Source organism: Acinonyx jubatus, chromosome D4, assembly GCF_027475565.1.
Source record: "Acinonyx jubatus isolate Ajub_Pintada_27869175 chromosome D4, VMU_Ajub_asm_v1.0, whole genome shotgun sequence".
NCBI classification, from domain to species: Eukaryota; Metazoa; Chordata; class Mammalia; order Carnivora; family Felidae; genus Acinonyx; species Acinonyx jubatus.
This window is the reverse complement of record NC_069391.1, coordinates 207,391-235,321: the sequence shown is the minus strand read 5'-3', so window position 1 is coordinate 235,321 and position 27,931 is coordinate 207,391. Positions and strand designations below refer to the sequence as shown.

Sequence of the window (27,931 nt, the reverse complement as noted above, 5' to 3'; positions counted from 1 at the left end):
GTGAATGCAGTAGAGCAGTGTCTGGCACAAAGTAAGCGTTTGCCACTCCTTGGGTAAGAATGTCTGCTCCAGGAAGGCAGAGCTGGGATTCCAGCGCCTGGCGTCTAGCAGGTGTGTTTCGGAGCCGCTGATGGATGGATGCGTGGAGGGCACACAGCAGGCTCTCTTCAGTTTTTATTGAGTGGACGGTGGAACAAAGGATCTCTGAACTGAGATTTCGGAACTGATTCAATTCGTGTTGACAGGAAGGCCTGGGATATGCTTGAGGGCTGGGGTGGGGGTGGGGGGGGGCCAGGACGGAGTTGTGCATCCTGAAAACCCGAGACCAGGGAGTTGAAAGCATATCTATTAGGATGTCAGAGACTCTGAAAGGGGTGGCAGGGGAGGGCCCGGGAGCCAGCGTCTTCTTGGAGGAGGCCGGTGGTCCGCCGCGAGGGGAGTGAGGTGCGGAAAGAAACGTGGGGAGCCAGGGGCCTGACCCCTCCGCACTTTGGGCTGGAGCTCCTCAAGGCTGCTGACGCCTCCTGCTCCTGGGGGAGAAGGCGGGGGGGGGGCGGGCCAATGGGGCAGCTCAGCTCGGCCGTCCGTCGAGGACGCCCAGCCCCGCCCGGGCCCCGGCCCCAGCTGCTCGCTTCAGCATCTGGCCAGCGCCCGGCCCCGCGCGAGGCGGCACGCGCACTCGGCGCACGATCCCCGCGCCCGCCCCCGCCCTGGGCTCGTCCCGGAGACCCGGGGGCCGAGGCGCAGCCCAGAAAGCTGGCTGCCCCGACCGGCCGCGGGGGACAGGGCGGGGGCGGCCAGCTGGGGGCGGGGCGGGCGGCATCCGGGCGGGCGGGGCGAGCGCGGATTGGCCGGGCGCCGCCACGTGACCGGCCCCTTATAGGGCGTGGTGCGGGCGGCGGAGTCGGGTGCGGCGGCGGCGGCGGCGGCGGCGGCGGCGGCTGGGCCGGGCGAGGTCCGGTGCGGGTCCGGCGGCTCCGCGGCTGCTCCGCTCTGAGCGCCTGGCTGGCGCGCCCCGCGCCCTCCCTGCCAGGGCCGCCGGGCCGGGGGATGCGCGCGGCGCCCGGGAGCCATGGTCCGCTTCGGGGACGAGCTGGGCAGCCGCTATGGGGGCGCCGGTGGGGAGCGGGCTCGGGGCGGCGGGGCCGGCGGGGCGGGCGGCCCGGGCCCCGGGGGGCTGCAGCCGGGCCAGCGGGTCCTCTACAAGCAGTCGATCGCGCAGCGCGCGCGGACTATGGCGCTCTACAACCCCATCCCGGTCAAGCAGAACTGCTTCACCGTCAACCGCTCGCTCTTCGTCTTCAGCGAGGACAACGTCGTCCGCAAATACGCCAAGCGCATCACCGAGTGGCCATATCCTGCCGGGGGGCCGGGCCGCTCAGGGGCCGGGGGACCGTCCGAGGTCGCGGGGACAGGGGCCGGGCGCGGCGTCCGGTGTCCGCGCTCCGGCGCGTCGGGGAGGGGGCGGCCCGGGCGGGGGGGCCGGGGCTGGGGCGGGTCGCGTGCGGCGCCCAGTGGCCATCTTTCCCGGGGTCGGGAGGAGGGTGCGACCTGGGGAGAGGCGGCGAGGAGGGGGCGGGGCGGGGCTCCGGGGGCCTTCGCGCGCCGCGTGTGCGTGTGTGTTTGAGGATGTACGCGCGCGCGCGCGCGCGTGTGGTCGTGGTGGTGGCGGCCGCGGGAGCGGGACGGACGCTGGGCGGAGCCCCCTGTCCCTGGACTCGTCCCTTCGCTCCCTTGGTCTGGGTGCAGAGCGCGCGGCCAGCCTGGAGGGCACACGAGGGCGAATCCGTGTCTGTGTAGGTGTGAGCACCCGTGTGGACGCGAGCCCGGGCGCGTGCCTGGCTGCAGGTGCTTGCGTGTGTGTGCGGGCATAGTATAGCATGAACCCGGCGTTGCGCGTGCGTGCGTTCGGGACTCGGTACATGTATGTTCGAGTGCCTGTGTAGGCACATGTGGCTACGTGTATCTGTAGGTGAGAGTGTGCGCCTGCGCAGGATCCTTCCTCAGCCTCGCGCTAGGGGCGCGCAGTCCCCTCCCCTCGGGTCGAGGACGCCCGGCGGAGCGGGGCTGGGGCGCTGTCCGCGGTGCTGACGGCCGTCTGGACGTGCCGAGGGGCTGGCTGCCGAGACTGCAGAGGCTCCGCCTCCGGTCGGCCCCCCCGCCCCCCACCCCCATCCCCAACCCCCCCATCCCGCCGAGGATGAGGGCAGAGAGGGAAGGGTGGGCTTCTGACCGGTTATTCTCAGGCCCTCTGGAGGTGGCCTCGCTGTGGTTGCTGCACTGCTGCGCGCTGTGGGCCTCGGCTTCCCCGCCTCCCCTCCCCCTTGGCACCTCCTGGCCAGTCCTTAACCCACGCACTCCATTTGAATACATGATCTTGGCCACCATCATCGCCAACTGTATTGTGCTGGCACTGGAGCAGCACCTGCCTGACGGGGACAAGACACCCATGTCTGAGCGGCTGGTGAGTGCGGCGGGGCCGAGGGCAGGGCTGCGGGTGGCGGTGGCTCATCCGATTCCAGGACCCTTTAGGATCTGTGGCTGAGCTTAGCTTCCTTGGACAGGGACATCCGGGCAGCTCTCCTCTCCTTTTGGTGGAGGAAAAGGTGAGAACCCAGGCAGCTAACACCTCCCTCAGGGTCTGGGGGACTGGGGTATCCGGCTCAGCCCACGGTGGGAAGGAAGGCCTGAGAGAGGCCACGTTAGCTAACAGCTACTTTGCCCTGTGCCACTAGCCACCCCACACCCTAAAAGGGTTGTCCAGTTCTACAACCTTAAGCCTTGATCTAAGAAACTTAGTGTAACCTGGGGTAGGGGAGTGGCATTCACAGTGGTCCAGGGTCAGGAATGTCAGGCTCTATGAGCACCCTCACGATGGGTAGGCTGTGGTAGGCCCTGTGGTACGGTCCTGGGTCTAGGGGCTGTCCTCCTTTCCCTCAGAGTTGTCTTTCCTGGCTCTGCTTGGAATACCTTCTCCATGGGGCCACCCCTACCCAGGGGAAGCCCTCCTTCCCAAGCTTTCTTCCCAAACATCCTAAATCGTTTTCACCCACTCCTGCCAAGAGCCGCACAGGTCCCTGTGGTGTCCCCTGTTGGAGCACATGAGAGTCAGGATGCCAGGGCAGGGTCTCTGGAGGGGCTGGGGCAGAGGAAGGGTGATATTTGGAGCAGCGAGTCCCATTTCAAAGGTGTGGCTTGTCCCCTAGCCCCTAGTCTTTCCTGCTGCCCTGATCCCTTTGCCTGGGCTTGGTGTGGGCTCCCAGGCCTGAGAGACTGAGCCTCAGAACAGAGAGAAGGAAAGAGCAGGTACAGGGGTCTGGAGAGGGAACCTGGGGCCTGGCTGAAGAGCTGCCCCAGCAGTCTCTCCTGGGGTTACTGGGCATCAAGAGGAGAATCCCTCTTTCTTTGTAGCCTGGTAAGTGATTGATCGTCTCTGTGGCTTCTTTCTATGACGTCAGTGGAGATAGACAGGAGGTGATACAGGGCCTGTTCAGTGCTTAGTGTGGGCCCTGAACCCCCACTGCCACCATCACAGGCCCAGGGGTGGGGAAGGGGAGACGGAGTAAGGCTGACCTGGGGGTGCTCACAGTGTTGCAAGGCACCAAAAGAAGGCAAGGAAGTGGAGAGCCAGTGGGTGGGAGGTTTTCTGGAGTAGTCATTTCTGCAGACGCTCAGAAGGCCGGGGGGTTTTGGTTGTGAGAGAGGAGGGGTGTGAAGGACAGCACAGTCATGCCACCAGGCAAGAGTGGGTGTGGTCCCTGTGGGGGAGTCTTGCGCCACCAGGAACCAGACAGGGTCACTTGCCTCCTGTGGCCCCCTTGTGCACGCTGGTGTTGTGTGTGCTTGTGCTGAGTGTGTGTTCTGGGGGCTAGAGCAGAGGGTGAAAGTGAGAGCAGAGAGCCTCTGCCAGGCCACAGGGCGTGGCCATATCTCCAGGGAAGTCTGGCAGGGGTAGGGCCAGAGGGAGGCAGGCCAGGAGATGGTGGGGGGCAGGGGGCAGGGAGACCAGTGCACAGTAGTTGGGCTCACGCTTGTCCCTGCTGGGTGACAGGCTTGAGTGGGCCAGCCGGGCATCCAGGCAAGTCTGAGCTCCTGCCTCCCGAATGAGGGAAGATTTGCTTTGTGGTGAGGGGGGTTGGGCTATCGGAGAACAAACAGAATGTGCCTAGAGGCCTTGGGAGCCCTTGCTGACCCTAGTCTTGTGTGTAGACACAGGTCTTCGGGCCGTTAGGACAGACAGAAGGCTGGAACACGGATTGGGGCCTGGAGAGGAGAGGCTGTGGCGGCTTCAGGGTTCAGACCTGGAGGCTTGTGCTGATGCTGGTGGACCTGTAGGGGGCCGGGTGACAAAGGGTCAGCCTCTTCACTGTCTGCCTGCCTGGAGTGGGGTGGGGCCTTCACAGCTCTCTGTCTCTGGGGTTCTGCTTCTCGGCCACCCGTCAACCTCCTGAGCGGCCTTTGGCCAGAACCTCTAGCTTGCAGTCCCACCTCACCCCTTCCGAGCTCGCCCTGAAGAGAAGGATCTGTCGTGGGCCCTGTCCCATCTCCCAGCTTGGGCCTGCTCTTTTGTCTGCCTGGAAGCTCTCTGTGAAGACGTATTTGTTGGAGCCAGTGTCTTCCCTGGGGCTGATGGTCAACAGCCCCTTCGTTTGGGGGAGAGAGGACCCTCCAACTAAAGTAGACCCAAAGCTTTCAGAGGATGATTTCGGTCATGAGTCAGCATCTGGGTACCAAGATGGGAGAGCTGGGCGGTGATGGGCACAGGGCTGACGGGGCCCCTGGGGGAGGTAGCTCCTGCCAGGCACAGCCGGAGAGGCCCCGGCTGAGGGTATTCCCGGTCATATGGGGAGGACTCTTGAGGACCAGGCTTCCTGTGTGTGGCGGGGGGAGACACGGGCTGCTGGCCCTCAGTGGGAACTGACAGCAGCCACAGGGAGCCAGTCTGGCGCTCTCCTCCCCTGCAGCCCCAAAATGGCCAGTCCCCAGGCCCTGCAACCCTGGCCCCTTTCTGGCAGGGCAGAGCCGCTTTCTATAGGGCAGTTCCTCCTCTGGCTCCCTAAGGGCAGGCCCTTCCTACCACTCCTTCATCTGCTTTTTTGTAACAGCAGCCCTGGCATACAGGTGTCCTTGGTCTGCACTCAGGCCGTTTCCCGGGCTGACCTTCCCAGTGCACCCCCGTGGTCCAGTTCCCTGGGGCTCACCTGCACCAAGGTTCTCTATGCCACCGTCCCCAAGTGAGCGATGCCCCTGGTCACTTACGACACCATCTGTGCATGTCTCCGTGTGACGTCCTCCTCCCCGAGCCCTGTACAGCTTGCTTCCCACCTTGCTCGGCACCAGACAGACCTGGCCCCAGTTGATGCTCGTGGCTGAGTGATAAGATGCGGTGACAACATTCTTTTGCTCACACTGTTCCCTCCACCTGGAATTCCTGTCCTCGCTGCCCCGCTGTCTGCCTTACTCTCCAGAGGCTCCCTGGGGTCCGGGCTGTATTTGCCCCCACCAAGATTTGCATTTGTGTGTTATGATTATTATCCAGAAGATGTGTGTTGAATGAATAAGCGGGTCCTGGGCTGCACCCCAGGAATTGGGGCATTATCCAGGCAACTTCGAAGTGATTGGAGCCCAGGATCACACCGATCACCTCTGGGTTTGAATATGGCTTGGTTTCCAACAAGCTGTGAGTCTCCAACAAGCTGTCATGTCTGGGCCCGTTTCCTTTAGAGTCAGGATGATAATACCTTTAGTGCGTGGGGTGTGGGATGGATTGCAGAAAAGGCCCACAAGTGCTGTCAACATTGCTTCTCCTGCTGCAGGGCTTCGAGGCGTGAGAGACCCCAGGACACCCCCCCCCCCACCGCCCTGTTGTGGCTGGGGTGCCACTGACTATGGGGGCAGGGCCACGTTTCCTGTGAAGTCTGTAGGTGGTGAGGCTGAGTGGAGGGGGGGTGGGGTCAGAGCTGGGACAGTGTCCCTGCCTGCTGCCTCGACCTGCCCAACTTGGGGGTGGTGGCAACCCTTTCTCTGCCTCTTCGCAGGATGACACGGAGCCCTACTTCATTGGCATCTTCTGCTTTGAGGCGGGGATCAAGATCATAGCCCTGGGCTTCGTCTTCCACAAGGGCTCCTACTTGCGGAACGGCTGGAACGTCATGGACTTTGTGGTGGTTCTCACAGGGTAGGTGGCCAGGACCTGGGGTGTCCCCTTGCTTGGGGCTAGGGGTGAGCCAGCAGTGTCCACACCAAGCTGTTGTGAGTGCTGGTGGCCGTGTGAGGAAATGCCTGATGGTGTGGGACGGGGCTGTTACCCGTGAGCGGCCGTCTTTGCTGAAGGACCTACGTACAGCGTTCTATCCTCAGGTGGAGCGCTCTTACAGACCACAGGCGTGGGGCCACTGGCTCTGTGGCTGGGTCCCTATGGGGGAGGGGCTTCCCAGGGCAGAGGGAGGGCTCTGGGCAGTTTCCTGACTGAAGAGCTGCCTGGAAGTGTGTTCTCAGAGCTCTGGTGCTATGCTTGGACGAGCGCGTGAACGTTGTGTGTTTCCACGGTTTCTGGCTCCAGGAAGGTGCTTAATCAGTGTGTCCTGCCCACCACTGTCCTCCTCAAATGGACCCTGCTAATTGACAATTTGTGATTCGAAGTTGATTTGGGGGTGGGCTGGGGTGGGTTGCAGGCAGAGCACCCTGCTCGTTGTCACTGAGCCCCTCACCTTTAGAGGCTAGGTCTTTCGGTTTTTCCGACTGCCTGACAGTAGGGCCCTTGCCCTGCTTCTCTGGCCAGCGGGCTGAAGGCTGGAGCTAGGCTGCTCTGGGAGTGGGGTGGGTGAGAGCTTAGGGAATTTGCTCCACAGGACCTGTTTGCATAGCCCAGGCCCCAGAGGCCCCGCCCCAGGCCAGGGACTGCAGTCTCTTCTTCCCTGGGGCCTTGTGGTCCCAGAGAGGCTCAGAGCCCCAATCAGAGAGGAGGAGGGAGGCCCTACTGTTGCCCAGAACACTCCTTCCCAAGGAAGGGTGATTGTGGCCAAGGCCTCCACCCTGCCCAGCGACCCCTAACCTGCCTTGGTGCAGGTGACCACCTGTGCAGAGGTGGTTTAGGCTGAAGGCAGAGGAGGGAGGAGGTGACCACGGAAGCCCCAGATCTGGGGCTCAAGCCTCCACGGGCTCCCTGTGTGTGAGAAGACATGAACTTGGCTAAATAGCCTCTGGGCGACCAAGCAAGACTCTCGGTCCCACTGATGATGCTCGTGGGGGTGCTGGTGGTGAGCGTGGCCCTCAGAGGGCGGGGCGCTCCCCGTGGTCCACCGGGCACTGGGCAGGGTGTCTGGGAGCATCACTGGCTGTTTACATTGCTCCCTCCCTCTAGACGTGAGCCCCTGAAGACAAGAACGGTGTCTTATTTTTCAGGGTGTCCCCAGAGCCTAGCTTGGGGCGGGCCCCCAGGAGAGGTCAGAGAGTGTCTGCTGAATTAATGGGTTACTGAAGTGGCAGTGCTCTGTGCTCGGCCTGCAGGAGCCCGCTGGGTGGCAGGACCCTGCCTCCCAGTCTGCTGTCCATGGTGCTGAGTGTTTGGGTTTCTAGGAACAAGGCAGGGAGGCAGAGGAACCCCCATCTACTCCTTGGCAGGACCCGTGGTCTTCTGATAAGCTCGTCCTGGTTCCAGGTCCAGGGAGCCATTCCCTCAGTGAGGGCTGGGAGAGACTTCTCAAGGGGAGGTCACAAGACAGAGGAGGATGGACTCACCTTCCTGAGAGCCCCAGTGAGAGGGTCCCAAGGGTCCTGAGACCTTAATTCTGGCCCCTGGCCTTGGAGACCCCTACTTTGTCCATCTCTTCTTTCTGTTTCTGTTTCCTCATCTCTCTCTCTCTTTCACTCTCTCATCTTTCCCGTGTACTTCTCTCCTCCGTCTCACACCCCACCCCCCAACCCTGGTTTCTCTGTGTCTCTGTCTCTCTTTTCTTCCTTCCCTTACTTTCGTGGTCCTCGTCTCTGCATTTCTGGCCTTCTCTGACTTCTTTGTCTTCTCTGTCACTATTTCTTTCACTCTTGATGCCTTTGTTTCTCTGTGTCTTTTCGCTTTTTCTCTCTCATTCTTCCTTCTTTTCTTTCTGTTTTTGGCCTTGTTCTGGGTCGCAGAGTCTCTGCTCTCTGCGTCTGTAGGAGGAGGGCCAGGAGTTGGCACTAGTAGTTTCCAGGCTCCCTCTCTCTGCACATCATTGCCAGAGGTGTCTCAGGTGGGGACGGTGACCTGTGTCCCCTAGGGGCTCACGTGTGGGCCCAGAGTCATGCAGGGAACCCGCTCAGGTGCTCCTGCTTGTGGCTCATGGGGGCTTGTGAGCCTGGGTGTGTGTGCATGTGGGTACGTGGTAGAAGGAGGTCCCAGGTCATTTCGGTGTGAGTGCTAACCAGTGGGGAAGCCAGGGAGGTGCTCTAACCCAGCCCCTCCTGAGCTGAGGTCCCTGTGGATAGCCATGGGAGGGGCATTACTTCTCATTACTTTGTTGTTTTTAATTAGGGTTTACTTAATTGGGGCTCAGAGGGCTGGAGGCCCCTGGTGGGGAGGGGAAGGGCTCTGGCTGGGGAGGCCGCGTTGCTTGGTGAAGCCTGACTTGTCCCTAGAGGCCTGCTGGGGTCCCTTCTGCTTCTGAGGCTGGTGTGCAGGTCATAGGAGGAGACTTGAGTGGAATGGGGTCCCCACCCATGCCTCAGGGAAGCCCCTTATCCCCAAGCCTAGGTCTACCCCTGGCATTAGGGAGCATAGCACCTAGTCCTAGCTCCACGGGAATGTGCTGAGGGGCTGTCCTGCCCACAGGCCCTCCGTATGCCCCTCGTCCATGCCTCTGCCACTTGAGCTGACATCTTCTGACACTTTCTCTGCTAATCATCATTGGTTAATTGCTCATTTATTGAAACTTTGCTGAGCCTCTGCCAGGTGCTGAGGACACAGTAGTGAACAAGACTGCTGATCCCCTGCCCTGTGGCCAAGATGCTGGGGGACACCGTATCCCCAGCCCTCCTCTGTTTCTTCTTGGTGTACATAGATTTCCTAGAACATTCACACTTCGTTACGTGTGATGTTTAGTGTGCCCCCCACCACTCCTGCCCCTCGATATATGCTTGGCAAAGGCACGTCTTGACCTGTGTTCTTCATGGCTACATCACAGTGCCTGGGGGGAGGTATGCCATGAAGGTCACTCCGTAAATGGAAAGGCCGTGCTTCAATTTCCCGCACCGGAAGGGAGTTAGGAGTGCGGAGTGTGGGCTGGGAGGCTGCTGCTCCATGTAGGATGCGTAGAGAGGCCCTCAGTGAGACGGTGAGTTTGGAAGGGCATGAGGGGTGAGCCATCTACATACTTGGGGAGGCGGTGGCTGGGGGTGTCAGTGCAGGACACAGGTGTATCAATGGTCTTTAGAGTCCAAGAATAGTTAGGATCCCTGGGGAAGCTGCCCATGACTGAGCCCAGGGACCAGAGTTTGTAGATTGGGACTGGCCAGTGAGGTGGGTGGAGAACCCAAAGAGGAAAGTGGATGGTGTTTCAGGAAGGAAGAGCTCTTCCTAAATAGAAGCAAGAGGAGGGAATGGAGGAGGGGTTCATGGTAAGCACCTGTGGGCAGCTCTTCTTTTCAGAATTTTGCAGCAAAGCAAGGCAGAGAAGTGGGGCAGTGGCAGGAGGGAGGTGAAGGGGCAGGAGAGAGACCACAGCCTGTGTGGTAGTCCAGGAAGCAAGGATGAGCAGATGATGTAGGCAGCATGTCCTGGAGAGATGTTCTGGCTGGATGAGGGAAAGTGGAATCCAGAATGCTGGGAGTCCCTGTCTGTTGATCTCAGCGGGAAATGGCGGAGGGGCTGAGAGTGCACTTGGGCTGGCAGGTGAGGAAGCAGGGCGGTGGAGAAGCCCTCAGACTGTTGTGTTTCCAGTGAACTAGGAAGCAAGCACATGAGCTGAGATGTGGTGTGGGAAGGGTTAGAGGCTGATGCACAAGGGCAGGGGATGAGATGGGGAGGGCAAGGGAGGTGGGGGCAGAGAGATGGGGAGTCAGGAGAGAGAATGAATGGAAGGAAGAAAGGGAGGGAGGAAGGATGGGAGGGAGGGAGGAGGGGAGGGAGGGAGGGAGGAAGGGAGGGAAGGAGGGAGGAAGGAAGGAAGAGGAGGGAAAGGGGGAGGGAAGGAAGGAAGGGGGGAAGGAAGGAAGGAAGGAGGGAAGAAAGGAAGGGAGGGAGGGAGGAAGGAAGGGAGAAAGGGAGGGAGGGAGGAAGAGAAGGAAGGAAGAAAGGAAGGAAAGGGAAGGAGGGAGGAAGGAGAGGAAGGGAGGGAAGGGAGGAAGGAAGGAAGGAGGGAAGGAAGGAAGGAAGGAAGGAAGGAAGGAAGGAAGGGAGGAAAGGGAGGGAGGAGGAAGGGAGGGAGGAAGGAAGGAGGGAAGGAAGGGTTCCTCTGCTACATCCAGTCTCTCACCTCTTCCTTCGCCTCCCTCTCTGTTCACCTTCCCTCCTTTACTCAGTGACTGTCTGGCCGTCCATGCCCTCATTCACTTGGAAGGTATTTGTCAAATGCTCTAGTTGCTGAGGCCACGGTGGTGAGCATGGAGGCTGCCTTCTGCTGGGGGCGATAGTGAACAAACAACACGTGCCATGCAGGGTAGTGAAGCGCAGCAAGGAGCAGAAGGCCAGGGTGGGTTGAGGGTGACGTTTGTCCTTTCGCTGGGGTCAGGAAGGGCCCTGGGAAGCACCTCAAGCAGGGGAGCAGGCAGAGGGGGAGGTGGGTCTCGGTGAGCCTGGGAGGGGAGCAGAGGGTGAAGATGTGGCAGGCTGTGGGGGCTGCTGGAGGGCTGTGAGTTCAAGAGCTGGGACCCGGTGCAGGGCTGACCAAGGGGACGGTAACCCAGGTGGATGTGATGGGGCCTTGGACTGGGGTGCAGCTGGAAGAAACACTGGTCTGGTAGATTGCCCACAGGAAACCGTCTGGCACCTCCTTAGTGGGGCAGCCACGCCCCCAGCTCACCTGTAGCTGACCCCACGTGTCTGACCTCCTGATGCTGTCCCCGTGTCCCTGCCTCCACTCTCACAATCCCTCTTGGAAGTCCCCGCCCCACCCTTTGGTCCCTGAGGGATTGATTCCAGCTGGCAGTCAGGGCAGGGGCCCGAGCAGGGTCCCCTCAGACCCCGGGCATGTCTTCCTGCTGGCAGAGCCCAGCGTCCCCCAACCCTGAGAGTCCCTGCTCCTGTCGTGGCCTCAGCCCGGTGCTTTCTTTCCTGGTCCTGGGGGACACGAGCAGAGACACGTGTCCTAGCTCAGGCAGGTGGCTCCTCCAGGGGACGTTTCCAACCACAGCTTCTCATTTTACTTCAGATTAAACTGGGATTTCTTTCCAGGACATGTAATTAGAGCTCAGGGGCCTCTCTCCCCAGACTGGGCCTCCTGTGGGAAGCAGAGAGGGCAAGCGGGCTGCGTTGCTCTGGGAGGAAGTCTGGTCCTGGCTCAGCCCTTGACCACTAGGAGGCCTGCTGCTTCCTGTCCAGCTGGGACATAGACAGGCCGGCCTCCTGGCGCCGTGGAGGCCTGGCTGAGAGAGGGGGTGATGGTGCAGGAGAGTGCACCTCTGGAGTGGCTTCTGGGGAGGCCAAGCCCAGAGGACGTCTGCCCTGGACGAGGCGGGTCCGGTAGGTATGGGCCGAGGTGAGCAGTGACCGTGTGTCCAAGTGTGGAGACCAGGGGGCTGGGCCTCACTGTGGCTGACAAGTGATTTCATACCCGAATATGAGGTGACCCTGTGTCTAAGTTTGAGATGACAAAAGCCACCGTGTCCGAGTGCCTAGCAACACTGGATTTGGACGTGGGCTGCACCCGGTGTGCGTCTGAGCTGTGAGCACTGGAACAGTCGTGTTCGGCCACCGTATAGGTGCCATAGGCTCCATATAGGGTCTCTCTCCATCCTATCTATGACCGTGATGCCACTGATGGGGTCTCTATTGGTCAGATCAGGGGTTTGCTGCGGGGGGTCTGTTTGCCTGGTCAGATTAAGGGCTTGCCAGGTGGGGGTGGGGGTCTCTATGCCAGGTCAGATTGGGGGTTTGCTGGGCGGGACAGGTGTCTGTGTGGCTGGTCAGGTCAGAGGTTTGCTGGGTTGGTGCTGGGTCTGGTCAGGTCAGGGGTTTGCTGGACTTTCTGTCCTGGTCCTGACTTGAGGCTGGACATGGCCTCCTCAGCATTTAGCTGGGACCAAGGGGTGGGGGGCTGAGTTCTAACAAGTAGCCCCGGGAGCAGCAGAGGGAGGTTCTCAGGACCATTATTTGGGGTATGAAGTTTCAGTCCTTCCAGGTAGCATCCATTGGGCATGATTGATGACTCGGAACAGGTCTGGCCAGGGGTCTGCAGGCCCTCCTGGTGCTGTGGTGTCATTGAGAAGTCCACTCCCAGAGTGGGCTGGGAGCGGATGGGGTGGGGGTGCCCTGTGCCCAGCCCCCAGGTGCCTCCCTCCTGATAGTGGCCTCCTCCTGGGTCTGCTGGGCCCTGGGTCCAGGCCTAGAACCCCGTGGTGGATTATATAACTTGAGGGAGGTGGGTAGGGTGGAATCCCGGCCTCCCTCAGTAGCACACGCCCCCGGGCTGGGTATTTATAGAGGACCAGCTCACTTACTCTCCTTGCTGTCTCTTGGTGTCTCCTCTATCCTATTCCCCCTCCCCCTTCTTCCTCTGTTTCAGGGTTCTTTATACTCTCCTGGGCTGGAGCTCGGAGAGCATAAAGAGACAGGCCCCTCCTCGGCATGGCCTGCAGACCCCCCAACCCTCCCTCCTTGTGTCCGAGGGCTGAGGAAGAGCCCTCTCGTCTCCAGCCCCAGGGGCCTGGTGATCCTGGGTAGGGTAGGGCATCCGGACTTCCCAGCCTCCTGGAGCTGAGCTGTGCTGTGGGCAGCTGACCCTGGGATTCAGGCTCTGGCGCTAGGGTGTCCTGAAGGTTGTCTCAAGCTAGGCATTCTCGTGTGGGGTGGAACCTCAAGTCAATGTGCAGATGCTTGAGGGGCTCTGCACGACTTGGGGGTACCTCTCCCATGCCACCTAGCACAGCAGCCCCGAGGGAACGCTGGCTCAGTCTCTGCAAACTTGCTGTCGTGGAGCCCAGAGCAGAGAAGCAGCCCCAGGCCCAGATATGGCCAAGCACTCTCTGGGCAGCTGGCATCTGAGCAGGAAAGACTGGGGAGGTTGGCCAGTGACTCCTTCAGGTTTCGTTCTGAGTGGGCCTTGAAGCCTTGGAAGCCTGACTCAGGGGACCTGCCAGCCAAGGCTCACGAAATTCTTCAGGGAGGGATGGTGGGGAGGTAGGTGGTACAGCCTGGAGACGTGAATTCAGTTTTGGCTAGTGGGAGGGGGATGGGATGCTGGAAGGCTTCTGGGAAGGGAGGGGACACAAGCCAGGTGGGGGCTGGGATGTGTCCATTCCTGGGCCCTGTGGTCTGCCTGGGTGCACTAAGTGGCCAGGGGTGGGTGGGGGACTGGGCTGTGAGAATCAAAGGCTGCTCCCCATCTTGGATGTGGGGCTGGTGGGCTGAAGAGGCATGACCAGAGTTCTGAAATGGGCTGGAAGTTAGTTGCCAACACTTAAGGAGCTTTTATGTAAAAATCCACGTTTCCATCCAGCTTCTGCTCTTGGGACCGGCCTACCTAGGCTGGTCTGTGACCGCGTCTCCAGGCTCAGGCCTCAGTCAGTACTCTGCTCCCCCAGACCCACAGGGTCCCAGGCTTGCCGTGTCTCCATGGGGGCAGCTGAGGGCAACTGCTCCCCTCTCCTGTGGCTGGTGCGCCGTGAGGGCGCGAGACTGTGCGTGTGGATAGTGCACGCACCTGCCCTGCATGGGTGGAGCTGCCAGCCTGGAATCTCTGTCCCTGCCCAGCCCCAGGCAGCTGCCCTGCCACCCTCTCTCTCACACTGGTGGGCTCAGAGCTGCACATTCATACTGAGGTGGGAATGGCTGCTGATGTCTTCATGTGTTACAAAGCTGGTCTCAGGACTGAAGCAGGGGATGGCCGAGCAGGTACAGGATGGAGGCCCCCCACCACCTTGGCTCCTGGTCCCTTCTTGGGCTGTCCAAGTAGGGGAGCCACTGGCATGTGCAAGGCGGGGCTCTTTGTGACCCTGTGCCTCCCTCCCCCTGCCTGCAGCTCACACCCTCTGGGCCATCCCCAAACCTGACGTGCAGTCAGACGGACCTAGAACTCTGAGGTTCTCAAGAGGTCAAGTGTGACAAGGCCCCTGGGCGTCCTGCCATTCACCCCTGCCAATGCCATCCTGCGCCCCTCACTGTACCCTCTTTCCCCAGTTCTGTGTTTCAGTCTCCTTCCTGGGAGGCCACTCTAGGAGCCCCCACCACACCAGCCAGTGGCACCCTCTCCTCACAAAACAAGAGCCTGTGCCTCTGGTCCCCTGTCCTGGCTGAGGGTGTGGGGCCTTTGTACTTCTTGTTGGATGGGGCCGTTTGTGGCTTCTCTCCAACTCCCACACTGTCCTCCACCTTCTGGCCTCTTTGCCCTTCTCTTGCCCCAAAAGCCTCCCCCTCTGGCGCTCCGTGATGAGTCCATCTGTCCACTCGCACATGGGTTCCCTTGAAGGGCTGTGTGTGAGCTTGGGCTGCCGTAACGGAATGCCATACAAAGGGTGGCTGAAGCAACAGACATTTATTGGTGACGGGAGGTCTGAGATCAGTTGCCGACAGAGTGGGTTTTGGTGAAAGCTCTCTTCCTGGCTTGTGGACAGCTGACCTCTCGCCTGTTCTCTCGTGGTCTCTTGTCTGTGCACACAGAGAGGTCTCCGGTGTCCCTTCCTCTTCTAAGACAGTCTTGTCTAGTTAGGGCCCACCTTTATGATCCTGTTTAATCTTATTATCTCCAAATACAGTCACATTAGGGGTTAGGGTTTCAACACAGGAATTTGGAGGAGGACACAGTTCAGTCCATAACAGGCTGTGCTCAGACCCCAGGCTTGTCTGGACAAGCCACTGTCTGTTCCCATCACCGCTGTGGCCTGTTGCTAACGTGTTCACCAAATACCGTGGGGTTGGAACCCAGCTGGGAGAGCAGGAACCCACTTGACACGGGTTCCATGTCCACTACCATGGACACGGTAGTGTTGTGGCTGATCCTGGGCCCCCGTCCCTGTGGCTGGTGTATGTGGCTCAACTCCTCCCTCCCCCTGCCCTTCTTCTGACAGTGGGCCCTTTCTCATCCTTCGCGGGCATCTGTCTGTGCCTCACAAAGCCCCAGCAGCTGCAGGGCCAGAGAGCGCTTGGGATGGCTGGCCCATCCTGGACTGGGCGGGCGGTGGGGGTGGACACCGCTGGGACTGCAGAAGGTGGAGGTGTTCCCTGGGTGCTGCAGCCTCCTGTAAGGGCAGGGGCCCCTGAAGAGCCCTCAGCGTCGCCTCCCTGCTCTGTCCACACCTGCTGGGTCAGGCGCTCGTGCTGAGAATGCAGTGGTGGGGGCGGGGACGGCCTCTGGGATGGGCAGGAAGTCAGACCATCCTCCTTCCCATCACCTGATAGGTACCGGGCTCTGTGTCTCCACTGAGGCACAGCCAGAGGCAAACCCTGTAACGCCGGGCAGATGCAGAGACCCGAGGCCCAGCCTGCCCCAGCTGCCCTCCGGCCCCGGCCTCACCCTCTGGTCTGCTCCTTGAGGGTAAAGTCCCTCCTGGACGCTGCGTTTCCTCCCTGTGCTTTTCTGGGCCCACATGCCTGGGACACAGGTGGTGTGGGTGTGGGCCTGGGCACAAAGGCCTCCAAATCTGTCCTTGGAGCTGCTGGACAAAGGGAAGGAGGCAGGTCCAGCTCCTGAAATGTGAAGAGGTAAATAAAAACTGAAAGCTGACTGTTTTATGAGGTTTCCTGTGTGCTGGCTGCTGTTCTGATATGATAATCCTGCAGCCGTCTTGAGCCAGATGCCATTATTACCACCTCCACTTAAAAAATTAAATACTTTGGAGCACATGGAAGGCTCAGTTGCTTGAGTGTCCGATTTTGGCTCAGGTCCTGATCCCAGGGTCGTGAGATCGAGCCCTGTGTGGGGCTCTGCGCTGGGTGTGAGGCCTGCTTGAGAATCTCTCTCTCTCTCTCCTCTCCCCCCTCCCTCTCCCCCTCTCCCTCTCCCCCCCTCCCTCCCTCTCCCCCTCTCCCTCTCCCCCTCTCCCCCTCTCCCTCCCCCTCTCCCCTCCCCCTCTCCCCTCCCCCTCTCCCCTCTCCCTCTCCCCCTCTCCCTCTCCCCCTCTCCCTCTCCCCCTCTCCCTCTCCCCCTCTCCCTCTCCCCCTCTCCCTCTCCCCCTCTCCCCCTCTCCCTCTCCCCCTCTCCCTCTCCCCCTCTCCCTCTCCCCCTCTCCCTCTCCCCCTCTCCCTCTCCCCCTCTCCCTCTCCCCCTCTCCCTCTCCCCTCTCCCCCCTCCTCTCCCCTCTCCCCTCTCCCCCTCTCCCTCTCCCCCTCTCCCTCTCCCCCTCTCCCTCTCCCCCTCTCCCCCTCTCCCTCTCCCCCTCTCCCTCTCCCCCTCTCCCTCTCCCCCTCTCCCTCTCCCCTCTCCCTCTCCCCCTCTCCCTCTCCCCCTCTCCCTCTCCCCCTCTCCCTCTCCCCCTCTCCCTCTCCCCCTCTCCCTCTCCCCCTTCCCCCTCTCTCTGTCCCTCCCCACTCTCTCTCAGAAATAAAAAGAATTAACTATTTGAGCTAAGTGTAGATTCTCAATATGCAGAGAGAATGGTGAATGGGTCACATCCCATGAAATGGGGCACAAAGTCACAGCCAGACATTTGTGCCCTCACAGCTGTGTCCCCCAGTGGCCTCCAGCCCGTGGCAATCACTAATCCGTCCTCCACTTTCATAAGTTTGAGTTTTTAAGAACATTATAAAAATGGAATCACACCTTTAGGGACTGGCTGTCCTCTCTGAGGCCAACTCGGAAGATCTGGTTTCTTCCTTTTCATTGCTGTGTGGTGTTGTCTTGTGGCTTCCCTGAGTCTGTCTAACCACTCACCTGCTCACAGACACTGGGTTGTTTCCAGATTTTGAAATAATATGAACAAGTTGCTATGCACATTCTTATACAGGTTTTTGTGTGAACAGAAGTTTTCTTTTCTCTGGGATGAACGCCCAAGAGCACAACTACCCAACTGTTACCCAGAGGCTGTGTTATTTTACAAATTTTACGTTCCCACCAGCAATGTGTGAATGATCGAGTTTCTCTGCATCCTTACCAGCATTGGGTGTTATCACTACGTTTTGTTTTACCCGTTCTGATAGATGTGTAGTTTTGATTTGCATTTCCCCCGTGGCCAGTGATGTTGGACAGCTTTTGCTGTGCTCGTTTGCCATCTGCGTATCCATTTTGGTGAAATGTCTCTTCATGTATTCTGCTCATGTTCTAATTGAATTATTTGATGCTAGTTCGTCGTCAGATATGTGGCTTGCAAATATTGTCTTCCAGTCTGTAGCGTATTTTTTTGTTCTTATAGAAGGGACTTTTTCAGAGCAAAAAGTTTAAATGTTAATGAAGTCCAGTTTACAAGTTTTCCTGTGTATGGATGGGACCTTTGGTTTTATCTCTGAGAACTCTTCACCAGCCCTCAGTCCTTAAGGTTTTCTCTTATGTTTTTTTTTCCTGTAAGTTTTATAGTTTGCATATTACTTGTAAGTCCATGACCCATTTTGAGTTAAGCTTTATATCGGCTGTGAGGGTTAGATTGAGGTTCTTTTTTTCCCTTTCACCTGTGGATTTCCAATTGTCTTAATACCATTTGTTGAAAAGTCTATATTTCCTCTATTAATTTTTTTTGGACTCCTGTCAAAAGCCAGTTGGGCATATTTGAGTGGGGTTTTTCTGGGGTTCCCTCTTTTGTCCCACTGGCTTGCGTGTCCAACCCCTGACCAAGCCTGCACTGTCATGATTACTGTGGCCTCAAAAGTCTTGAAATCACATAGACTCATGCCCATTGCTTTCTTCTTTTTTTCCCAATTGTTTTAACTGTTCTAGCTTCTTTCCTGTCATATAGATTTTGGAATAATCTTGTCAATGTATACACAGATCTTGATAGGAATTGTGCGTGTCAGTTTGCAGAGAACAGACTCCCGGTTGCTGAGCATGGTGTGTCTCTCCATCTGTGTGGATCTCCTTCGACGTCTTTACTCCACATTTTGTAGCGGTCAGGGTTCAAGTCCTGCACATGTTTCATTACATTAGCGTCTGAGTTCTCTTGTATTTTTGCTTGAGTATAAATGCAATCGTATTGCATTTTAAATTCCAGTTTCTGCATGTTCATTGCTAGTATCTAGAAAGAGAATAGATTTTTATATGTTTGTCTTTAATCCTGCAACCTTGCTGAACTCACTAATTCTTGGAGATTTTTTTTCAATAATTTTTTTAATATATGAAATTTATTGTCAGATTGGTTTCCATACAACACCTAGTGCTCATCCCAAAAGGTGCCCTCAATAATTTTTTTAATGTTTATTCATTTTTGAGAGAGAGAGAGACAGAGCGTGAGCAGGGGAGGGGCAGAGAGAGAGGGAGGCACAGAATCCGAAGCAGGCCCCAGGCTCTGAGCTGTCAGCACAGAGCCCGATGCGGGGCTTGAACTCACGAACTGTGAGATCATGACCTGAGCTGAAGTCAGATGCTCAACTGACTGAGTCACCCAGGCGCCCCGAGATTTTTTTTTTTTTGAGATTTTTTGGAATTTCCAATGCAAGTACGTCATTTGCAAATAGGGACAGTTTTATTTCTTTCATTCCAAGCAGTGTGCTGCCTCTTTCCTTTTCTTGCTTTACTGCGTTGATGGGGCAACTGGGACCATGCTGAGTGGGAGTGGTGAGAGTGGAAGGCTTGGTCTTTTTCCCACTGTAGGGGGGAAACACGTCCAGTGGGGTGTGGGTCCTGTAGGTCCTTGTTATTAGGGTGAGGCAGCTCCCCACTGTTCCCATTTTCTTGAGAATTTTTGTCATGAATCTGTGTCACATTTCATTGAATGCTCTGTCTGCATTGGCATGATCACATGACTCTTTCTTTGTAAGCCTTTTAATATGGTGGATTACAGCAAGTATTGAACCAGCCTTACTTCCCCGGAATAAACATGGTCATGGTGTGTTTCTTTTTCATATACTGCTGAATTCTATTTGCTAGTATTTTGTTAAGGATTTTTGCATGTGCATTCATGAGGGTTATTGGTCTGTAGTTTTGTTTTTTGGTACTGTCTTTGTCTGGTTTTAATATCAGGATAATCCAAGCTTCATAAAATGAATTTTGAACTGTTTCTCTTGCCATCCTGTTTTCTGGAAACCATTGTGTGAAAAATGGTGTGAATTCTTCTTTAAATATTTGGTAGAATTCTGCAGTGAATCCATTTGGGCCTGGAGATTTATTTTTTGGGAGTTTTAAAATTATGGATTCAATTTCCTTATAGTTACAGAGATATTTGAATCATCTATTTCATATTGGATGAGTTGGAGTTGTTTGTGTTTTTTTAAGGAAGTGGTTCATTTCGTCTGAATTGTCAGATTGCTGTGTGTGGAGCTGCTGATGGTGCTGTCCATTTCCCTCCTGACGTCTCGGGATCTGTGGTGGCGCTGTGCTTCTTCCCTGACACTGGTGATTCGTGTCTCCTCTCTCTCTCTCCTTAGTTGGTCTCGCTAGAAATTGTCGATTTTATGATCTTTTCAGAGAAACGGCAGTTAGTTTCGTTGTTTTTATTCTTTTTCTCTCTCGTTTTCAATTTCATTTATTTCTGTACTTGTTTCCTGCATTCTGTTGCTTTTGGTTTCTTTTTCTTAGTTCTTGTGGTGAGCACCTAGCATAGTGACGTGAGACCATTTCTTCTTCTTTTTTTTTTACATTTATTTATTTTTGAGAGACAGAGCACAAGTGGGGGAGGGGCAAAGAGAGAGGAAGACACAGAGTCCGAAGCAGGCTCCAGGCTCTGAGCTGTCAGTACAGAGCCTGACGCGTGGCTCAAACTCACAAACCACAAGATCATGACCTGAGCCTAAGTTGGACACCCAGCCGACTGAGCCACCCAGGAACACGCCCCCATTTTTTCTTTTCTAAGTGTGCATGTCGTGTTATGAATTTGCCTCTCAGTGCTGCTTTAGTTGTACCCACACATTTTAATATGCTGTCTTTTCAATTTAATTCCGTTCCATGTGTTTTTAAATTATCCTTTAGACTCCTTTGACCTGTGGATTGTTTAACAATGTGCTGTTCAGTTTCCAAATGTTTGGAGATTTTCCAGTATCTTCCAGTCACTGAATTCTAGTTTGGTTCCACTATGGTCAGAGAACATACTCTACTATCTTGATTATTTTCAGTGTATCAGTGTTTGTCAAAGCCAAACACTAGGTTTGTTCCCTGGGCTCTTGAGAAGAATGGGTGTGTTGCTGTGGGTGTGCAGAGCCACACAGCTGCACTGCAAGTGCGGGTCCGATCCTGTTTGTGGAAGGTGCTACTGAGTTCTCGTGTGTCCTTGCTGCTTTTCTGCCTACTTGTTCTCTCCACTGTTGAGAGTGCGCCGAGGGCTCTGACAATAACTCTGCTGTGTCTGCTTCTCTTTCCGGCCTAACTGGTAGGTAGGGTGTTGCATCACGTATTTTGCAGCTCTGTTGTTGAGTGCACACGCATATAGGGTTGCTATGCCTTCTTGAGAGATTGTTTTCTTCTGTGGCCATCTGTGTCTCTGGTAGTTTATTTGCTCTGAAGTCTATTTTATCCGATTTACTATGGTCATTCTAGCTTTTCTTTGATTAATATCTGCACAATATATCTTTTTCTATCTTTTTACTTTTAACTTGTCTATATCATTATATGTGAAGTGACTTTCTTATAAACACCATATTGTTGGGTTATGTTTATTTATTCGTGGTACCAATTCTTTTATTTGGTTTAGACCAATTCCATGTGGTGTAATTATTGATGTGTTAGGACTTAAATCTAGTTTTATATTTTTTGTTTCTGTTTGATCTCTCTTATTTCCCTGATTTTTTTCCCTTGCCTTCTCATGGGTTACTTGGACGTATTTTAGAACTCGATTTTAACTTACCTGTGTATTCTGAGTGTAGCTCTTGTAAAGGGAATGGTTGCTCCAAGTATTGCATTATATGTACATCACTTACCTGAGTCTGTTGGTGTCATTTTTACCTGTTCAAGTCAAGTATAGAAATCTTATACACCTTACATTCCATTACTCTCCCCCATTTATAATATAATTATTTTAAATGTTTCCTCTGCATGAACTGCATCAGGATATGCTGTAACTTTTGATTCAATCATCAAACGTGGTTTAGAAAACTCTGAGAAAGAAATTGTACTTATCCATATTTTAATCCTCTCCCTTGTTCTTCCTTCACGGTGGTTGGTGATTCCTTTTTTTTTCCATCATGTCCTTTCTGTCTAGAGAACTTTTTATAGTCATTCTTTTAGGCTAGATCTGTTGGTGACAAATTCTCTTAGTATTTCTTCATCTGACAGTGTCCTGCTTTCTTCATTCCTGACAACTATTTTTGTTGGGTGTTGGTGTCTAGGTTGACTCTTATTTTTCTTCAGTACCTAAAAATACTGTGTCACTTCCTTCTGTCATGATTCATGATGAGAAATCTTGTCCTTTAAATTGTTTTCCCTGATAGGTAAGGTATTGTGTTTCTCTGGCTACTTTGAAGATTATATATACTTTTATTGTGAAAGTTCTCAGAGAGTAGTCATATGGTACCATGGACAATGTACACAGCCTACCAAGATTCAGCAAACATTAATTTTGCAATCTTTATTCTTCCTGTATTATATATTTCACGAAGTCATTTAAAAGATGTAGGTAGTATGAAGCTTCATCTCTAATATTCCATGAATAGGGACACTGGCTGACAAGACTACAACAATATTATCATACCTCACAAAACAATCCCATTATCACCTAATTCATTCCACTTTCAAACTTCCAATTGTCTTAATTTCTTTTTAGCTTTCAGAAGTTTGTGATATGTCTTGCTGTTGATATCATTGCACTTATCTTGTTTGGAATTCATACAGTTTCTTGAATCTGTAGGTTTAAGCCTCCTACCAAATTTGGGTTGTTTTCAGCCATTATATTTTTTAATGCTTTTTCAGCCCTACCTTTCCCTGTCCTTCCAGGAATATGATATATTAATATTACAGTTGCATAGATCCTTGAGGCTCCCCCCCTCCTCCTTTTCCTCCTCTTTCTTCTTCCTTCCTCCGTTTCCTCTATTTTGGTGTTGAGCCCATCCTCTTTAGCTTTTCATATTGGTTATTTTATTTTTCAGTTATAACATTTTTTTATCTTTTATTTTGTTGATACTTTCTTTTTTGTTTGTTTCAAACATGTTTGTAATTGTTTGTGGAAGCATATTTATCATAACTGCTTCAATATCTTCGTCAGAGAACGCTGATGTCTCTTTTATCTCAGTGTTGGCATCTGCTGATTGTCTTTTTAAATTCAGTTTGGTATCTTCCTAGTTTTTTGTTGAATGAGTTTTGAATGAAACCTGGACTTTTCTTTTCTTTTTTTTTTTTTTTGTTAATGTTTTATTTATTTTTGAGACAGAGACAGAGCATGAGCAGGGGAGGGGCAGAGAGACAGGGAGACACAGAATCCGAAGCAGGCTATCCGGGCTCTGAGATATCAGCACAGAGCCCGACGCGGGGCTCGAACTCACGGACCGTGAGATCATGACCTGAGCCGAAGTCAGACGCCCAACCGACTGAGCCACCCAGGCGCCCCTAACCTGGACTTTTCCTTATCATTTTCTGAAACTGGATCTTATTTAAACCTGTTTTAGCTGGGTCTCTGTTCCAGATCTGTAAGGGTCACTGCTGGTGGTGACTTGGAGGCATCTCCTCCTGGGGTATCCATGGCTGCTGTGACTGTCCCAGGTCACGAGGACTTCACTGATCAGGGCTTTGCTGCACTTCACTGAAGTCATAGGCCTCTTGTGAGCTGGACAACTCAAGGACTTGATGTCCACCTGAGGGGCCACCTTCTGCCAGTGCAGGTCGGGGGGTGGTGAGGGTCAGGGAGGTCAGAATGAGGGGCTGTATAGGACATCCCTGCAAGGGGCACTCACTGTACCCTGGAGGGGCTTGGGGCCTGCAGTCCTTGCTGTCCACTCTGCAGGGTCCCCACTTGTCCTGTAGCCTTATTTATGAGAAGAGGTTGGGGGAGAATGACCACTTGTGGCTTCTGTGCTTTGGGCAGGGACTGTGACACTCCTTGCATGTAAGGCTGACCTCAGCATGTGTCAGTGTGTGTCACTATGTGGGGCATGAGGTCCTAGCCCCACCTCTTCCTGGGTTGTGAGCCTGGACACTTGGATGTGCTCTCTGAACCCCAGTTTCTTCCTCTACAAGGAGTGGGTAATGGTGTTGATCTCTGAGTCCCTGGCACAGACAGTCCATGGTGTTTTTGTGTGAGTGACATGGGAGTGCCGTCTGGTGCCAGGAGCGTTCTCCAGGGTGAGGGCTCACACATGCCAGGCCGGCCCTTCTTCAACCCTGCCTGTGGCTGCCTGGGTTTGGGGCAGGCTCAGGGCCTCTAGTGCAGGGGAGATGGGCCTGCTCAGCCCCAGGTTGGGGGTGGGTTGGGAAGCCGAGAGGATGCTGAGGCATCTTTGGCCGAGACCCACAGGCTGTCTCCATGGCAACTGTCAGCAGCCTCCAGGGCAAGAACCAACACCTGGAAAGTCAGTGAAAGAGCCGTTCCTGGAGATGGCCCTACCACGTGTCTGCCAGCTCAGCTCCTGTGTCTCCCTGGGCTGGGGTTAGGGGCTGTGGGCCTGACCCGCGTGGCCTAGCCAGTGGGTCCTAGCCCAGAGACCCCCAGCCTGCCAGTGTGAGCTGAGACACAGGCATGCAGGTGTGGATGCCTCTCCTGGGTGGAGCTGCTGGCCTCCCACGGAGCCACCTTGCCTCCCCACCCCCTCATGATGACAACAGTGATGGTTCTAAGGGTGCTGGTGCTGGCGCTTCTGCTGCTGGTGGGTCCTGATACTGCCAGGCATATCTAACGAGCGTTGTCTCCTGGCAACCTCACCTCGGCCTACGGGGCCCTCGCAATGTCATCTCTACGTCGCGGATGAGGGAGTGGATGCTCCCACACGCGGCGCCTCCCCTAAGTCCAGCAGCCAGGAAAATGCAGGCTCAGTCTCGAATCCTGGCCTCTTGACCCAGGGTCCTGGCCCTGGTGGTCCAGGGCTCAGTTTGCTCCAGCCAAGCCCTCCCGGGCCCCGGGTGCTCATGTCAGGGTGGCGAGGGCATCCCCAGCTCCCTGGCCCCAGCAGGGCCTGACCTCCCTAGAAGGGGCTGAGTGGTGCCTTGGAAATGCTTCCTGCCTCAGGCCTTGGCTGGAATGGGGGCTTTGCTCAGCTCAACCAGCCTGGAGCCAGAACCACCATTGCTGGGGTCACGGCATCTCTGAGGGGATGGGTGGGCCCCTGGGCTCCAGACCCTTACTGATTTATTGTCTAAACTGAGGCGTTTTTGAGAGTCAAAGCCTTGCCTGTAGCAATTGTGCTGGGTCCACGGCACAGACTGAGGCTGTCCTGGGCAGCTGAAGATATGTGGTCACCCTGTCTCTGCTATTTTTGCTGGACTTGATGGAATGGGTCTCAGGTAGAGCTGCTCTCTTGGCCTGGGGATGGGCAGAGGATGTCCTTTACCATCATAAAACAGCAAGACAACCATCACCCTCCCCAGGGACAATTGTGGAGATTTGGTGAGCTTTGCATGCTCCCAGTAGGGCAGGGCCCCTCCAGGCTATCATCACTGGCTTCCTTGTGGTTGTGATGGCTGTCCCCAAAGAGTTCCAGAACATGAGCTGATGAGCTTGGGGAGTGTTGGACCACACTAGGTCTGTGGTCTTCCCCAGGCTCAGCATGGACCCTCTGAGGGGCTGGGGCACGGTTTTGTCCCGTAGAGGGGCAGCAGGAAGCAAGGAGGGGGGAGCAGGGACAGGCCAGGGGTGACCACCAAGATGTGGGTTTGGGTTCAGATTGGGATTAGGGTTGGGGGCAATTGGTGGTTTCTCTCTCCAGCCACTTCTCTCAGACATATAGCAATTGTGGCTTCCTGGTCACTTCTGCCGCCTCTTGGCATTTTCAGAAATGGGTGGTCTTGTGGGGTGTGGCTGGGTGGGGTAAGGCCTCGGACACTGGCTCTGGCTGTGATGTGAGCCCGGAGACTACTGCACAGACAGCTGTTGAAAGGCAGGGCGACCTCAGCTGGGACCCCCGTGTCTGGAGGGCAGGGGGTGAATTCCTGGATTAGGGTAAGGGGACACAGGCCAAGGCAGCAGCTGCGAGGTCCCACCCCTCTTGTAGCGCCGTGAAGCTAGGAGGGCCTCCTGCCTCTTGGGTGCCAGTGAAAGTGCGTCTCTACAGGGGACTGGCTGGTGTGTCTGTGCCAGGTGTCTGTGTGTCCGTATGGCCTGCGTCCCGTGTCCCTGTGTCTGCGCTGTGTTGATGTGTCCATATGTCCACACCCCCTGTGCAAGGGTGGCCTGGGCCTGGGAGTTGGGTGACAGTCAGAAGCAGGGGCTCTGTGTGCTCTGGGACCCAAATCCCTGCGTATGTTATGTAGCTGTAATCATAATTTACATAAAAACTTGTGTTTTGCCTTTTTCTTTTTGTATAGCAGCATATTGAGGTAAAATTCACATGCCACAACGTTAACTTTTTACAGCGCATAATTCAGTGGCATTTGAATGAGTGTGGTCATGGTATTGTACACCCATTGCCACAACTGGGTTTTAGTACATTTCTGCCGTCCTCCCAAAGAAACCTACCCGTCAGCACTCACTGTCCCCCCCACCCCTCCCAGCCCCTGGCAACCTCTCATCCTGTTTCTGTCCAAGGGTTTGTCTGGTCTGGACATTCACACAAACGCAGTCACGCACCGTGAGGCCCTTTGTGTCTGGCGTCTCTCACTTAGCATGTTTTCAAGTTCTTGCACGTGCGTGCGTCAGTCCTCTGTTCCGTTGTATCACAAACACGCTACGTTGTTCTGTGCTGTCGCCAAATGAATGACCACCCAGTGCCCCGTTCACGGCCGTGTGTGTGTTGTATTGTATTTCTCTGTTGCTGAACACTGAGATGTTTTATCTGGGGTTATTAGTCATAATGCTGTGATGCCTGTCTGTAACTGCGGCTTCTTAATTTTGCATTATTTCCATGGGACAGATTCCCAGAGTGGACTGGTTAAAAGTGTTTAAACATTTTAAGGTATTTCATTTTGCCACGTTGTTTTCCATCCAAATGAGAAGCATCGGTTTACATTCCCACCAGTTGTATTGAAATCATTAGTTTCACAGCGGCTCTGCCACCACTGGTGTTATGTTTCTAAAGCTCCTATTAATTTATTGGGTGTAAAATTAATACCCTATTTTTTAAATAAACCTATCGCTTTGCCAGGTTACCTTCCAGTTTCCATTATTGGTGAGTCTGGATGTTTCACACATTAGTAAATTGTGTTTAGTGTAATGAGTTATCTCTGTGGATTCTTTGCCATTTGGTTTTGGGAATTTTGGTGCTTCTTCACTAGCAGCTGTGGGTGTGCACTTCCCGCCAAGCACGGAGCAGGTGTGGAGCTGGAAGGTGGCACTGGCTGGTCCTGGAGGGGAGGGGAGCTGACACCCCGCCCCCACCTCCCTCTCAGGCTTGCTTTGCCACCTTGCTTTCCAGGATTTTCCTAAGACTTCGGAAATAGTGGCACCAGGAGATACTTGCTGAATACAAGGATGTGTGCTTTAACTACCTTTCTGTTACTGGTGTTCACATAACATCTGTAATTAAAGTACCTCAGAGTTAACGTATTTTGTCTTTTTTAATCTCAGTGAAGGGTGAACATTTTTATTTTCTGTATAAATAAAAAATATTGATTTTCTCACTTTAAAATGCTGATCTAGGAAAGAATAGAAAGCATGACCCACAATCTCACTGTCCTGAGATAACTTCTGTTAATATTTTGAGCTGTTTCTTTCCAAGTTCTTTCTATGTGCAAGTTTTCAAACTACACAGCTGCTATCATCCCGCGGGGATATTGAGGGCATCCAGCCTCCAGCATGAGCAGGCCACCCCCACACAGAGTGTGCTCCAAAGGCACGATTCTTCTGTCATGCGATGGGCCTCGGTCACCCCCTCTTGTCAAGCATGTGGCTTATTTCCAATTTTGCTTTTACTGATGAGACCCCAGAACATACATGCATCTTTAACACACCTCTGATTACTTCCTTGGGACAAATGCCTAGAAGTTGGATGATGGTTTATTTCGTCTCAGTCATATTTAAAAATTCTTCCGTTTCCTATCATTTGGTTATGCTTCTGTTATCACATATTCAAGTGTTTTTGTGTAACAAAACACTCTGTGTTGTTTTGGGCTCTGTTTCTGTTTCGATCTGAATCCGTTTGGTGCTGTCTCTCCACATTGGTGTGTGGCCTAGTTGCTGAGCTCAGGGTAGGGCTTTAGGAAGTATCTCGTTAAAGAAGTTCTTTAGTCTTGCCTCTTCTTTCCTGAAGCTTTCTTTAACTTTTTGCCCATTTAGTTTTCCAGACGAGTTTTGAGATTCCTTTGTCGTAGTTCAAAGAATTCCTTTTGGGATATTGTTTCAATTATTGAGAATCTCTACATTGATTTTTGGAGAATCAAATTCTAAAATTCTACAGATACAAACCTGTCCATCCAGGAGTACAGTGTATCTTAGCATTTATTCAGTGCTGCCCTCTTTTTGTAAATAAGATGCTGTGGTTTTCTCTAGGTAGGTCACTCGTACTGTTAAAGTTGTTCCTAAGCTGGCGTAAGGTGGTCAAAAGATACAAACCTGCAGTTATACTATAAAGATAGTAAGTACGAGGGATGCCCCGGGCACCATGGTGTCTGGAGCTCGTGCCACCGCGTGACAAACAAGCAGGCTGTGA

The 27,931-nt window shown here is 54.5% G+C and overlaps 1 protein-coding gene across 7 annotated transcripts in view; it reads left to right on the top strand.

The window, feature by feature from the left end:
- Nucleotides 1-933: 933 nt before the first annotated feature.
- The window catches only part of CACNA1B (calcium voltage-gated channel subunit alpha1 B), a 189,793-nt gene continuing 162,795 nt past the window's right edge, over nucleotides 934-27,931 (top strand). For 5 of the 7 annotated variants that reach the window (XM_027051022.2, XM_053204275.1, XM_027051021.2 and 2 more), the window contains exons 1-3: nucleotides 938-1,353; nucleotides 2,359-2,464; nucleotides 6,039-6,178. In XM_027051022.2, the coding sequence (XP_026906823.1) occupies nucleotides 1,073-1,353; nucleotides 2,359-2,464; nucleotides 6,039-6,178 (527 nt within the window). In that variant the 5' untranslated portion in view covers nucleotides 938-1,072. Of the gene's footprint in view, nucleotides 1,354-2,358; nucleotides 2,465-6,038; nucleotides 6,179-27,931 lie in introns of all 7 variants that reach the window. The other 2 variants (XM_053204279.1, XM_053204274.1) reach the window with 2 other exon arrangements.